The sequence below is a fragment of the Alexandromys fortis genome, unplaced genomic scaffold (assembly GCF_014885135.2).
Source record: "Alexandromys fortis isolate MF-2015 unplaced genomic scaffold, M_Fortis_MF-2015_v1.1 scaffold_59, whole genome shotgun sequence".
Taxonomy (NCBI): domain Eukaryota; kingdom Metazoa; phylum Chordata; class Mammalia; order Rodentia; family Cricetidae; genus Alexandromys; species Alexandromys fortis.
In genome coordinates, this window is record NW_026067943.1 from 10029718 (window position 1) to 10044614 (window position 14897).

General features: G+C 51.3%; 2 protein-coding genes across 7 annotated transcripts in view; one reads left to right on the forward strand and one right to left on the reverse strand.

The window, feature by feature from the left end:
* Ninj2 (ninjurin 2) overlaps positions 1-4771 on the forward strand; it is a 105515-nt gene extending 100744 nt beyond the window's left edge. For 3 of the 4 annotated variants that reach the window (XM_050148301.1, XM_050148298.1, XM_050148300.1), the window contains 3 exons: positions 2148-2379; positions 2985-3169; positions 4014-4771. In XM_050148301.1, the coding sequence (XP_050004258.1) occupies positions 2226-2379; positions 2985-3151 (321 nt within the window). In that variant the 5' untranslated portion in view covers positions 2148-2225 and the 3' untranslated portion in view covers positions 3152-3169; positions 4014-4771. The remainder of the gene's footprint in view (positions 1-2147; positions 2380-2984; positions 3170-4013) is intronic. The other variant, XM_050148299.1, reaches the window with a different exon arrangement.
* A 1211-nt stretch (positions 4772-5982) lies between these two features.
* The window catches only part of B4galnt3 (beta-1,4-N-acetyl-galactosaminyltransferase 3), a 104339-nt gene continuing 95424 nt past the window's right edge, over positions 5983-14897 (reverse strand). Inside the window, exons 15-20 of one of the 3 annotated variants that reach the window (XM_050148655.1) lie at positions 13486-13802; positions 12664-12721; positions 12374-12446; positions 10751-10904; positions 10081-10207; positions 5983-7629 (exon numbers count right to left, since the gene is read on the reverse strand). In XM_050148655.1, the coding sequence (XP_050004612.1) occupies positions 7521-7629; positions 10081-10207; positions 10751-10904; positions 12374-12446; positions 12664-12721; positions 13486-13802 (838 nt within the window). In that variant the 3' untranslated portion in view covers positions 5983-7520. Of the gene's footprint in view, positions 7630-10080; positions 10208-10750; positions 10905-12373; positions 12447-12663; positions 12818-13485; positions 13803-14897 lie in introns of those variants that run through there. The other 2 variants (XM_050148653.1, XR_007592931.1) reach the window with 2 other exon arrangements.

Consider the following 14897-nt stretch of genomic DNA (forward strand, 5'->3'; position numbering starts at 1 on the left):
AGACTTTTAGGACATCTTGGATACACTTATTAGTGTATACTTTAAATTTTTGTTGTTGTCGTGTGTCTATTATGCATGCCGTGGCACATGTGTAGATGTCAGGACAATTTTCAGGAGTGGGTTTTTTCCTTCCACAGTGGGTTGCAGGTATCAGACTCCCTAGGCCTTGTGTGGCAAGCATGTTAGCTGTTGAGCCATCTAGCCGGTCCTTTTGTTTGTTTGTTTGTTTTTTGTTTTTCGAGACAGGGTTTCTCTGTAGCTTTGGAGCCTGTCCTGGAACTAGCTCTTGAAGACCAGGCTGGCCTCGAACTCACAGAGATCTGCCTGCTTCTGCCTCCCGAGTGCTGGGTTTAAAGGCATGCACCACCACCCGGCTCAGTCCTATTTATTTTTGAGGCACAATTTAGCCCAGGCTGGCCTTATATTCATGGCAATTTGTTGCCGCCTTGGGTGGGTCACTAGTCTAGGGGTTGTAACCCACCCTGCAGCTAGTTATTCCAGGGTCACGGAGGGGTGCTACCTGGAAGGGAATGAGCTAAGACAGAAGAAGGAGGCTAAGCAGATTTGTCAAAGCCTCCGTTTATTAGGGACGGGTTACAGTTTATATATGGTAAGGAATGGGGGGTAGGGTAACTGGATTCTTGCCGCATGTTCCAGGTCACATAGGCCAGGTTACATTCAGACAGATAGATAGGCCAGGAAGTCACAAGTTGCCACACCTGGTTCCCTGGGTAGCTGGAATGTGAGGCGTGTTCTGCTAACAGATTAACAGTTAATTGGGTGGGGGGGGCAGATTCTGTCAATAGAACATAATTATGGGTGTGAGGGTCCCTGCAGACTCCCCAGGGTGATGGTTCCTGTAATGATAGGGGGAAATGGCTCCTGACAGCAATTGTCCTCAAGTACTGGGATTTCAGATGTGAGCTACCACACCTGGCTTCTTTGAAAGCCCCAAGGTTCTGATTAAATAGGCTAAAAAACCCAACCAAACAAACAAAACCCTCAGAACCTCTGAACTGTAAGTGAGCCACCCCATTAAATGTTTTCCTTTATAAGATCATGGTGTCTCTTCATAGCAACAGAAACCCTAAGACACCCTGCTTTCCTAGTTCCAGGATTACAGGTGGGCACCACCATGCCCTACGGGACCACACTGCAATAGTCTCCCTGCTTCTGGCTTCTTCTAGCTCCGAATGCCCAAAGCACCATTGTTAAACTGATCTCCCAAGTCCTCTTGGGTGGCCGGCTATGGAGGTTCTGCAGCAGAGAGGGGACTTGATTTTCCTGGTCTAAATCAGAGGTTTACATACAGCCTATATTATGGTTTTGTCTTTTGGAGTTAGTGGCTTAGGGAGATCTTTATTTTATACCTCAAAAGTAATTTTATTTTAAGATAATTAAAAAATAATTTACTAGATGGGTAGCGGTAGCACACACCTTTAATTCCAGCACTCAGAAGGCATTGGCAGGCAGATCTCTGAGAGTTCAAGGGCGGCCTGGACTACAGAGAGAGTTCCAGGACAGCCAAAGCTGTTACATAGAAAAACCCTGTCTTGAAAATCCAAACTAATAATAATGCATTTCAGCAGTGGTAGGAATTAAAACTAAGGCCTTGGGTGTGCTGTGGAGCAGGGTACTACTGAACTACATCCCCAGTCTCCCCAAACGGTTTTTAAAATTAAGAACTTGCAGCTCATATGCACTGCTGTGTACATGAGTTTTCTAACAGCCCGTGTTTGACAATCAGTGTGTGCTGGAGCAGGGTTGAAGTTCTAGGAGTCTTGATCAAGGCTCTGGCTAGGATAGGTCCAGCCTTTCTGGAAGACCTCAGAGCTCCTTCTGTTGTTGTTGTTCATCTGACTATGTGAAGGTGTAAGGGACCAGCGTCTCTCTGTGAAGTAGGTATCACAAGGCAACATTAGTTAATCCGGAGCTTAGTGGTCCAGAGGTTCTATCCCCAATCCATTCATCCAATAGTTCATCCTCTGCTCACCTGCTCATCTATCCAACCCTCCGCTGCTTTCAGGTCAGAAGCTGAACAGGGACACCGTCTCTGTCACCCGGGAGGACATTCCATCTCCTTTGGGAAGGATATTAAAGCCCTTCCTTCCCTCCCAGCCCCTTCACCAGAATCTCCTCTCTTACAGCACGGGCACTCCATCTCCAGAGGGCACCAGCCTCTCAATCTGAACCATTATGCCACCAAGAAGAGCGTGGCAGAGAGCATGTTGGATGTGGCGCTCTTCATGTCCAATGCCACGCGGCTGAAAGTGGTGCTGGAGCAGGGGCCATCCTCGCAGTACTACGCCACCCTCATAGCCCTCATCAGTGTCTCTCTGCTCCTGCAAGTTGTCATTGGCATTCTTCTCGTCGTCATTGGTAAGCCCAGCCTGCAGTCAGACTTTCTGCCTTGGTGCCCCCTGGTGGTAGGAAAGGGCCCGGCATGCCCATGAAACTTCCCAGCCAGTCCTGCTGACAGAGCCAGTCCTCTATCCTACAGTGAGGGCAGCTCCTGTCCTTTCTCCTCATATCCCATCGATGGGCATCCATCGACAGCTGCTGAATGACTGACCCCACCAGGCCAGTCTATTTTTTTTTCTTTTGGCTTTTCAAGACAGGGTTTCTCAGTGTAGCAGCCCTAACTGCCCTGGACCTGGCTGGCCTTGAACTCAGAGATCTGCCAATCTCTGACTCCCAAGTGCTGGGATTAAAGGCGTGCACCAACACCGCCTGGCCGGTGGTGGTCTTATATTGTAAGCACCCTTCCTCTCTTCGACAAAGTCTTTGCTCCTCACCCCTTTCTGTGAGCACCATGTAAATTGCCTCTTAGGCCGGTCAGAAGATTCACACACATCTCAATCCAGTGATTTGATGTCTTCCCAGTCTCTAAAGCCAGGCTGCTTCCAAGTTCCTGGGTGGGGAGAGGGAAGCTCCAGGCTTCAGCCCTAGATTCACCCACCACCCACCTGATCTTGTCTCCACAGCCAGGCTGAACCTGAATGAGGTAGGGAACCAATGGCGTCTAAATCAGCTCAGCAATGCTGCCACGTCCTTGGTCTTCACTACTGTGGTCATCAACATTTTTATCACCGCTTTCGGGGCACACAAGACAGGCTCCACGGCTGCCAGGACCTCCAGCAATCCTGTTTAATCCCTGCCTAGGTCCCAGGTGAGGTGGAGGCCCAGAGGGCCTCAAATCCAAGGGCTCACAACTGACCTTTGCTGCCTTTGGCCATTGGAATAAGAGGGCTCTCCCTCCCCACACCAAGGGAGAAGGTCTACAGACCTTTGGATAAGGCGGTTCTTGAAGGGCTGATGGGTCTTGCACAGCACATACATGAGTGGTAAGATACACGTGTAAGCCTCCTGTAGTACATGCACCATGAATGCTGTTGTATCCACGAGTCAATCACGGTACACGAGCATTAAGTGTTAATATGCATGGTTGCCTGCAACAGAAAATTAGTGCTGGTTTAAAGCGTGGGCCTCCCACAGTACACACACCATGAGTGCTGAGTCATAAAATGAGCCCCTCACAAGTCAGTACATGTCCCACGAGGAGGACTTAGTGAGGCCTTCACTCTGAAGGAGTGATGATCCTTCAGTTGGGACTCTCTCGTAACCCAGGCTAGACTTAAAGTCCCTGTGTAATCACAAGTGACAGGTGTGTCACACCCCGGCCGTCTTTAGGGATATTTTTTGCCCCACAATTTGGGACAGGGTAGAAGGCCAATGTGGTTAGTGGCTGTTGTGGCCTGTTGGGAAGAAAAGGAGCTGTGGCTTCTCGTTGGTGTTGTCCTGCAGTGTCCTAGCCAAGCACTGCTTGCTACTGCCACCTGGGCCCAAGAGCCAGCAGCAGCATCCACAGTGCTCCCTGGAGACGCCTGGAAACTGCATTTCAGGCCGCTGAGTCACATCATTCTTTCCTTCCCCTGGTGACTTGGGTGCAAATCCAGTCTGAGGAGCTTCATTCGGCCCTGCCCTTTCATTTTGTCTGTCTACTTTCCCCACAGGAACTGAGCCTGAAGGGCCTCAGCCTTTGGCCCTGACCTGTCGGGCTAACTAGCATCTTCCACAGCCTCCAGGAGAGTTTCGGGGGCAGGGAAGATGCCCCTGCTTCCTGCCTGCAGCGCCTGAACTGAGTTGTGCCGTTCTACCGGGTGATGTGATTGCATCTTGGTCTGGAGGCCTGAGCTCAGCATCTGCAGCGGCCACCCTGTCCTCCAGCACCAGTAACTGGGTCTGCTCAGGCAGTCCACACGGCCTGCAGACTCTGGTTCCACTGCATTCCTCCCCTCTGCTCCAAGCCTCAATTTTCCCTTCCCTATCTATAAAGATGTCTGAAAAGCCACCAAATTAGTCTTGCTGTCTCCAGTCATGTGGGCTCTGAGCCAGGCTGGTGTGTGGATGCCCTTGTCATCTGTGCCCTGGAAGGGGCCTATGCCATCTGCACCTCACAAACAGGTGCTGGACTGATGAACACACAGAGTTTTAAAGACTCCACTATCAACCTACTGTACTTCCCACATTAACGGTGTTTCTTAGATGTCTTTTAAGAATACAGATTTTCAGCTGGTGAGAAAATGCAAACTTTGAGTGAGCAAAGGCGTTTGCTGCCAAGCCTGAGAACCCCATATGGTATGGGGTTGGGGAGAACCAACCACTGAAAGGCTGCCCTCTGGCCTGCCCCTGTAGCCTGCGTATACCACACACACTCTAAATGAAGAAGCTTAATTTTAATCTTTGTTTTAGTTTGGTTTTTTTTTTTGAGACAAGATTTCACCATGTAACCCTGGCTGTCGTGGAACTCGCTCTGTAGACCAGGCTGGACTCGAGCTCACAGAGATCCACCTGCATTTGCTTCTGGAGTGCCAGGATTAAAGGCACCACTAAATGGCTTAAAATCTCTTTTTCAAAAATGGGGTACTAGAGAGATGGCTTAGCGGTTTAGGGCACTGGCTGCTCTTCCAGAGGATCTGAGTTCGATTCCCAGCAACCACACGGTGACTCACACCTGGTTGTACTGTCGGTTCCTGGGACTCTGATGCCCTCTTCTGGCCTCCTTGGGCACCAGGTACTCAGATGGTGCACAGATAGACATGCAGGCAGAACACCCACACATAGAAAATAAAACCTTGAAAAATAGGGGCTGGGGAGATGGCTCAGTGATAAAGAGCACTGGCTGCTCTTCCAGAGGACGCAGGTTCCATTTCCAGCATCTATATGGCAGCTCACGTCTGTCTGTAACTCCAATTCCAAGGAATCTGACACCTTCACATAGATATACACGCAGACAAAACACCAATGAACATAAAATGAAAATAAACTTTTAAAAATCTTGAAAAATCAAAGTTAAAAAAAATTGCCTAGGTCAAACATAACTAGGAAGGCCAATTCACAGCTGCAAATCGTTAATAGGGCACCTTCAAACCACTCAGAAAAACTTTTCCATTTATTTGTTTATTTCTTTATTTCGGCAGGTTCTCGTTAGGTAGTCTAGGCTGGCCCTGCACACCTGATCTTCATGGCTCAGCTTCCCAAGTGCTGGGGTTACGGTTGCACTGTTCCAGACAGCCTTCTTCAGGCGGGGAAGCCTTTCCAGGTGAGGTCGTGACCTCCTCTAACCTGGGCTGCTGAGACTGTGAGACACAATCAGGGCAGCATGGTGTCAGCAAGCACCGAGGCCGACGGCAAGTCAGTCCTTGGCTGTCGCTGAGCAAACAGCTGAGGGTCACCAGTGTTGTCCCCCAGCTCCTGGGCAACAGGAAAACAGCCCTTTGTTTTCTAAGATGCTGACTTTAATGCCCTCTCCCCACCCACGGCACCTTCCTTTCCCTTAAGGCAGACGGTAAGGAGGTAACAGACATCAAACACAAGGCACTAGACCTGGGAGGAAGGTGGTGAGCAGGGTGGGCAAGGCCTGGAGGGTTCCCAGTCCTCAGAAAGAGGAGGAGGACTGCAGGGACTGGCTCTGGCCTTCCAGCCCAATTCCAAGAGTCCATGGCCTTAGAGAAGCCTGGCACTCCACCTGTCCCGCTGCAGCTCTAGCCTACTTCCTATGTGCCTTTTCTAATGGGCAGAAGGCCTGAGCAGGGATGAGAAGAGGCCACAGCCCATGGACAGAACTGCCCTGCCCTTCTGACTGCTTAAAGGCAAGGCCCAGCAGGTTCCCAGCGGGCACCACTTTGCAGACGCCAAACTGTTCTTGGCACTCGCAGAGCCCACCACGTGGGTCCTGCAGCTCCAAATGTTGCCTTTGATTCACAGCGTGGAAGGCAGGCTCCGTGGAGTGGAACCCTTTCTGCTGCACACCACAAGTCCTTTCTTGCAGCAGAAAGGCGCTGCCCCCCCGCCCAACTGGGTTTAATGCCCAGCATCGAATGCACCGCTGGTGCAGCAGCAGCAGCAGCAGCAGCAGGAAGTCCCAGCCACAGAGCACTGGGACTATTAGTGCAAGATAAGTACGTGACATTAGGGGACAGAAAAGGTTACAGGCTGTTGTCCCCAAAACTAACCATTTTCAGTTCTTCTGTCCATGGCCTTGCCTCCCCCACCTCCCCCTGCCCCTTATGAGACGGCCAGGTTTCACTGCCTCTTCTCCTCAGGGTCGGTCAGGAAGCTGGGGCTCTCTCCACAGAGGGCGAGGCCACAGGGCTGCTAAGCTTACAGTATACATTTTCTTCTCTGTTTGTCTCTCCCTGCTTGAGTCCCCCCCCAAATTCTCACTTAACAAGTTGACTTAAGGGTCACCTATGTCACCTCTGGTGGTCTCTTATTATCGCCAGGTCTTAACTGGCAGGAGAGCCAAAGGAGAAGGGGCATTTCTCAGCCAGCATGGCCTTGCTGGTTCTACATAGCCCATATGTCAGACACTGGGGAGAATGGGCCCACTGCCCACCCGTTCCCACTCTGCCCCATTGCAGTAGGAAGATGCCACCAATGTTGGGTTTCCACTGAAGAACCCGCTCTCTGTAGGAGTTGGGTTAATACCCAGTCGGTGGCCGGCTAGCTGTCCAGTGACTACCAGGACGGATGTGTGTGTTTGAAAGGCACAGACTGGGCCTGGAGCTGAGGTACTCCGCATGGGACCAGCACCTCAGTGGGGCTGAGGGCTGCAATGCACAGCTTCACTCCCAGTGAGTGCTGGGTCTACACAGAAGTCTTCACTCTGTTAAAAATTATCCCCCGCTCGTCTCCACTCCAAATAAAATCTGTCCCATTAAAGTTTCTTGTTCATGGTCAACACCCCCCATGAGGAGGGCGGGGCCGTGGGGATGCACCCTTGTGGTTCATGACGGTACCCTATTCAGGAGGGTGTTTTCTTCTGGACCTCACTGCCCATCCTATGCAGCTGTTCCAACTGTCAACTCAGTGGGTGGCAGAGGGGCCTCTGCACTTGTCCCTGCATGATGGGACAGCTCCTGGTGGAGAGGTCAGTGAGCGCCGAGGCTTCTGTTCCTCATAGTCCCTCCTCGAGGTCAACCGGAAGTAAAGGAGCTGTAGGCAGCTGTCCATGGCGGTCATGGCATCTTCATCTGGCGGCGATTCCACATGCCTCGCTTGGAATGGAAGTGATGGAAGAAGTTCCTGAGGGAGAGCCGATCCACTTCCAGGCCTGCTTGGAGGATCCTGGAGGATAGAGGGCAGTGTGAGCCCACAGAAGCAGGAACGCTACAGGCACCCGGGCAACAGGCGTCCAGGCAGGAGCAACTGGGCCCTGAGGAACCCACCCTTCCACATCTTTGTCAGACCCTGCCCTCCTTCCTCTGGTCACTTCCCTTGGGGCAAAAAGCAAGCCAGGTGCAATGGGGCCAACCTGCCTGGATTGCAGTCACAGCTGTGTGACTGGAAAAGCTGCCTATCAGAGACACGCTCCCTCCTCTCTAGAAAAAGACAATAATCTTAGAAATGTGCATATCTATATAACACATCCATCTTCTGTAATTACACACGCGCGCGCACACACACACACGTGCACACTGGATCTGCAGTGCACAGCACAGTTCCCAGCTTACATCAGTCGCCTTATGGTACCAGGAGCCCGGAACTGGAAGAACTACCCCATAGGCCCCGTTCCTATCTGGCTGTTTTGTAGGGGGAATCACTGTGTTAAGTAACCCAGGCTGGCCTCTAACTCAAGATCCTTCTGCCTCAGCCCCCTGAAAACAGATTACAGGTGTGTGTTGCGGTCTGGCTTTTTTTTTTCTTACAGTGCTGGAGCTCAAACCCAAGGTCTCACACAGGCTAGGCAACGTTCTCATTTGCCCAGCCACCAGGGAGGGGTCCCTTTTCAGGGAGGCCTATACTTCAAACAGGACAGCAAGTAGATGGAACCAGAAGCCGCTCTTTCCTCCGGTCTCAGAGACAGCGGGAGGGTTAAGAACTGTTTTGGAGGTCCGCATCAAAGCACAAACCCAGCAGGAAGGGTCATGTGTGGCAGTAACCACTACACTGGGCTCCCATCTGCTTCGGAGTCACTGTGATGTGGATCCCTGGGACTGAGTTATTTGACACAAGCTCTCTGAACCTCTCTCCACCACACCTTTAATTCTCAGTATTTCAGTATTCTTCTGTTCTCTTCCCTCCAGCGGGAAATCAAAGATGGGTCTGATTTTAAAGCTTTTCAGGAGAGAAGGGGCAAGTTATTAACTACTCTTCATGAGCGGTTTCCCCTCTGAGAAACAGAGACACCTGCACCGAGCCCAGGAGTTTGGTGAGAGGGATGAACGAGGCCCTGGGCATGAACCCCATTTGCCAATAATAACCCAGAGGTTGGTGGCTGCACCTTGTCCTCCCTCTCAAGAAGTAGGAAGTCCCTGATGCCCCTGGCCTTGTCCCTTCCTCCTTCCAGCACGTACAGGCTTTCTTTCTCCCTCTTAGTGTCTCTCTCAGGCCTCCCTTAGGCGCATATCTCCAGGTACCATCCTCTCCCTTCCCCTTCTTTTGGGAAAGAGGACTCACATGCAAATGCAGGGAGAAACAGTCTCACTGCAACAGGCTCCTCCCCTTCTTGCGGCCCAGTGGCCACACAACCCTGCTTCTTGCTAACACTTTGCTGGCCATCTGCCCAGTCTACTGCTCCCACTGTGCCCCCCATTTCTCTCCTTTTTCCTTTCCTTTTCTTTGGGGGGGGAGGGATGGGGATTGAGACAAGGTCTTGCTATGTAACCCAGCCTGTCCTCGAACTTGTGGCAGCCTTCCTGCCTCCCGTCTCCCCAGTGCTGGGATTAGCAACACAGCTACCACACCAGGCTAAGAATACAAGTGTATGAGTATATGCTAACACATGGTATGCACTGGGTTATGTGTCTCAGTCTGTCTTAGTCCCAGGCTAAGTTTCTTTCGCTCTGCTTCCTAGTCTGCCCAGTGCCAGGAGTTCCTATCTCTTTGAACGTTACCATGACGGCCCTGCACGAATCCTCCCCCAACTCTTCTTTCCCTAATATTGCTTTAGTCAGGGACTTTGTCACAATGATGACAAAAGTGATGAATGTGTGCATATGTACTCACACATACACACACGTGCCCCTCCTTCTTTAGCACTAGGGATTGAGCCTAAGACCTCATTTATGCTAGACAAATGAACTATATGCTCAGCCCTTTCCCTCTTCTCGGAGACTATTTACTCTTCTCAGAGCCCCTTCCCTTCTCACCTCCAGGAACACAGATCCCCTGGATATCCTGTTGCCATTTAATGGCCCACAATGCCTATTGTGCTGGCTCCCCACTCTCTCCTAACCCTTGGCCTGTCTCCCAGGGTCCTCTCACAGTCTTCAGGCCCTCCTGCAGGCAGCTGTGTCTGGGAAAAGCATGATCCCTGGCCGGGGAGAAAGCTCCCAGTGGCTTGTCTGGTCCTGAGAACAGCATCATTCACCATGTAACTTCAGCATCTTGCTTTACCTGTGGCAGCTCAACCGCCCACTCAGACTGTGACTCACAGTGGATGGATCACGCCCTCTGCTGGATACACAGCCCGAGTGTCAGTGAAGCCAGCCCCCGGGAGCTCCCAGACCAGCATACTTTCCCAGCCCTGAGGCTCTGGCCTCCAACAGATCCCTAAAGGCCCTGCTAATATGTCACCTGTCCAGTAGCTCCCAGTCTTCGCCTCCCCAGCGGTCTCGGAACTCCTTGGTGTTCATGCCCCCGATCTTGTCCAGGTCTGACTTGTAGATGCCAAGCAGCCCAAATCCATTGACCTCCCAGTAGCCTGTGGACAGACAAGGCACTGCTGAGATGAGCTGGATGCTGTGTTCCCACAGGCTCTTCTGGAGGTACAGAGTTGGGGCAGCAGAGGCAAAAGACTGTCAGCTAAGGGAAGCCCCTGGACTGTCTGGAGGTGGGGGATCCCCCTATCAAGGCTTGAGGTTCAGCAAACACAGCAGTGACCGTAGACTGATGTCACAACCTAACTGTAGCCCGGCATTTAGGATGTGATCCCAGCAGCCTTCTGGCAGCTGTGAGCTGGTTTTCCCATCTACTTCCTCTCTCCACCTTCCTATCCTTCCGGCACAGCATCCAACCCACAGCAAATGCTTGCTGGGTGCTGGGTGAATGCAAGCTGGGGACGAGGGAAAGAGCCACTGCTTTGCCTGCTACTGTGTCTGCCCGGGGTCTCTCCAGAGATCAGAGAACACAGGAAGATAGGGTGGGGAAGCTGCTGATGCTTAGGCATAAACTTTTCCAGTCTTGGGGTTAAACACTAAGGTCAGAGGATGTCTCTCTCCTCTTCCTCATCTAGGGCAAGGCTCACCCTCAGGCCACTGCGGGGTGGCCCCACAGTGCAGCCGCATCACCATGGGGGCAAAGGCCATCTTGCCCTCTACACAGTGCTTGCGGATGGTATCGATGATTCCTGCTGGGAAGTGGATGTGCAGGTCACAGAGGAAGATGATGCTGTGTGGATCCTGGGGATGGAGAAGGCAAGGTCAGCAGACCTCTGGACCGGACCCGGGAGCCAGGGCCACTCTCTAGAGCAGTGATTCTTAGCCTTCCTAACACTGCAACCCTTTAATACAGTTCCTAATGTTGTGATGACCCTGAACCATAAAATGATGTTGCTACTTCATAACTATAATTTTGATACTATTATGAATCATAATTTTTTTTGGGAGACAGGTTTGTCAAGGGGCTCGTGACCACTGCTCTAGAGGCCTCCTCGGGCTCTTCCCTACTGGAGTGACTGACAGGTTACACAAAGCTAAATACGAGAGGGACAGATTTCTACAACCCCAGTTAGCAGGGCCAAGTTCTTACATCACACAGTGAACACAGGCTCCTCTCCCACTTTCTTCTGAGACAGACTCTCGGAAGACTAGTCTGGGATTGGTTGTGCAGTCCAGGTGGCCTCAAGTCAAGCTCCCGCAGTCTTTAGCCTCAACGGAGCTGGGATTATAGACACGTACCACAATACCTGACTTCTGCCCCATGTTTCATGGGGTCTGAGGACTCTGACAACTGGGAAAACACCTCCTTGCTAAGGTTTCGAAGTATCCCCCAAAGGTCATGTGATAAAGATTGCTTTCCAGCCTGTGGTGCCACTGGAAACCAGTGTGGGGCCCAGTGGGAAGAGGTTAAGTCACAAGGAGGCATGGGTACTGGGAGCCCAGCCTTCTCTTTCACTTTTTGGCTGCCATGGGGCAAAGTGATCATTGATTAAACCCATGACCCAAACGAACCTTTGGGTGGTGGAGTGCTTGCCTAGCACGCACAAGGCCCAGTGCAATTCCCAATACCACAAATAACTAACAAACAAATCTTAATTTAATGCAGTGAGCTAATTTTTTTTTATCAACTTGACACAAGCTAGGGTCATCTAGGAAGAAGAACTTCAATTATGTCTCCATCAGACTGACATGCAGACAAGTCTATGGGGCACTTTGATTCATGATTGACACGGGAGGGTCCAGACCATGTGGGTGGTGCCACCCCGTGTGAGAAAACAAGATGGAGACTGGAGAGGTGGCTCTGAGAGGTGAAGAGAACTGGCTGCTCTTCCAGGGGTCTGGGCTTGACTCCCAGCACCCACAGGGCGGCTCACAAAATTAAAGTGAAAAGAAAGAAAGTTGAGCAAGATATGAAGAGCAAGCCAGTAGGCCCTGCCTGGGTCCCTGCCCTGCCCTCCCTCAGTGATCCACTGGGACCGGGACGCGTGAACCAACTAAACCCTTTCCTCCCCAAGTTGCTCTTGGCCATGGTGTTTAGCATAGCAACAGAAAGCGAAGGAGGACACTCAGGTTATCTTGTTACAGGAATGGACAGTGACAAGCACAGTCCTGTGACCCAATCCCTTTTCTCCTAAGGAGCTGACTACCTTCCCAGTGTCTCTCTGTCTCCTGACTCGATCACCTTCCCAAGCGTCCCTGAGGCCCATTACCTTCACCAGATCTATGCCAGCCTGCAGTCCAGCGGAGCGCTCGAAGTTTCCGCTCAGCTTCTGGTACTGGTAGCTGCAGGAAGGGAAGGAGGGGCCAAGTGTGAGGATTCAGCTGTAGGGTCCCTGAAGGAAGTTGGGAGGCATAAAACAGAGACAGTAGCTGCTCCTGGGTTGTGGACAGGGGTGTAAGGACTCAGGGAAGCTGGCTGCCACTTCTGGTTCTGCCCTGACCGGTAGTCCTGGGATGCTGGCAAGGGGGCAAGGCAGCCGCAGCCAGAGGTCTTCCTCACCTCCGCAGCCTGGATCTCTTCAGAGCCATCTCCACATCCATGTCCTCACTGCTATAGTCTGTGATAATGATGTTGAAATGAGGGTCGCCAGTGACTTGGGACAGGCCCTCCATATCTCTGATGAACTGCTGCACCCAGCGAGCCTGGTTCTTCACTATGCAGGGAGGTCACGCAGGGAGAAAATGGCAGAGTTAGGGAAAGGCAAACGTCCCATCTACCTCGGCCAGGAGATAATGCAACTATAGGAATCGTTAGCATGAAGCACAAGGACCTGAGGGCCAGCGCACGGGCCTTCTATAGCTCCCTGAACACCTCCCAGGCAAACTGGGAGACAGCCTTGGGTGGGCCTCACGACAGCAACGCTGCCCAGTTTTAACAGACCTGTTCTCTACCCATCTTACTCACACTTTTGTCTCTTGTTCTTCATCCTTACACTGTCTCATGGTTTCCCTCCTCATCCTAAAGGCGACTCTAGGGCTGGAGGTGTGGCTCTGTGCCTTGCTTAGCAAGTGCCAGGACCTGGATTTGATCTCCAGCACCACAAAAAATAATCGAAATAAAACCTATTCCATATAATACCCTCACTCTTATTTCTTCAACAACAACAACAACCCAAATTGGTGTTCACACCCAACATGGAGAGCCAGCATGGCAGAAAGCAGTGGCTTTGAGATCTCAGTTCTACACAACAGCTCAATCTGTTCTCCCTTGTGGATCCTAGTTCCTCAAAGGCTTCACTCACAAATCCTTGGGAGATCAAATCAAGAAAACAGGCCCAGTGCTCAGGGTGATCACCAAGACCCCCAATCTGGTAACGCTTACCAGGCACGATAAAGTGGACCACAGCCCGATGGTTCCAGGAGAAACCTTGCGGCCAGCACAGCTTTGGCTCTGGATCCTGGACACTGAGTACATGTCTGCGGCGACGATGTGGGTTCCAGACCAAGCCCTGCAGGTTCCGGGTTTCTGTGTCCTCTCCGTCAATGTTGTCACCTCCCCGCCAGCCTCGAGTGGACACGTACTCGGAGAGGCGCACCAGGCGCTGGCCTTCCAGCAGTTCAAGCTCCAGGAGGTAGCGCCCTCCTCGCAGCCGGTCCTGGCGCTTCTCCACATTCACAATGCGCTGCAGCTGGTATCTCCTGAGATACAGAGGACCGCCAGAGTGAGCAGAGGGTGTGTGGTCAAAGCCTGCAGGCTCAGTTGTCAGATCCTAGTTTTGACTTTGCTCTGCCATTGTTTAGCTGTAGAGGCTCATACAAGATACACAGCTGCCCTAAGACTCCCTCCTTCATCTTCAAATGAGGATGATTTTCAAGGCCTTTTATAGCTCTAAGACTCAATATAAGGGATCTTGTGTCAGATTCCTTGGGAAATTGACCCACATTAAGAAAAAAAAAAAAAAAAAAAAAGAAGGTGGCAGTGATTTAAACCCAGCACTCGGGAGGCAGAGGCTGGTGGATCTCTGTGAGTTCAAGGCCAGCCTGGTCTACAGAGAGAGTTCTAGGACAGTCAGGGCTACAGAGAGAAACCCTGTCTCAAAACAAAACAAAACAAAAAAACCAACAACAAAAACAAACAAACAAATGGATCCAGGGACTTGAAAGATAGCTCAATGGCAAAGAGTGTTTGCCGTTCTTTCAGAGAACCCGAGTTGGGTTTCTGGCACACATATCAGCTGGCTGACAGTCGTCCAGCTCCAGGGGATCTGACAGGCTCCCCTAAACACTGAGGGCATCTACACTCACACATGCACAAGCCCTTCCCACAGACACCCTCCCCCCATATACACACACTAAAAGTAAATCTTGGATCAGGAGAGATGACTCAGCGGTTAAGACTACTGGCTACTCTTCCAAAGGACCTGTGCTGGATTCCAGCACCCACACAACAACTCATAAGCATCTGTAAAGCCAGCCACAGGGGACCAAACGCCCTCTTCTGGATTCTGCAGGCACTGTACACATGTGGTACACAGCCATATGTGCAGGCAAAAGAACCATACACATAAAATAAAAATAAGGGTAAAAAACCTTTTAAATGAATCTTTAAAAAAAAAAAAAACAGAAAAAAAAAAAAAGCCAGGCAGTCGCCTTTAATCCCAGCACTCCAAGGCAGAGGCAGGCCAACCTGGTCTACAAGAGCTAGTTTCAGGACAGGCTCCAAAGCTACAGAGAAACCCTGTCTCGGAAATAAACAAAACGAAAGAGGATTCGTCTATTTGTTGCTTCCAAGAA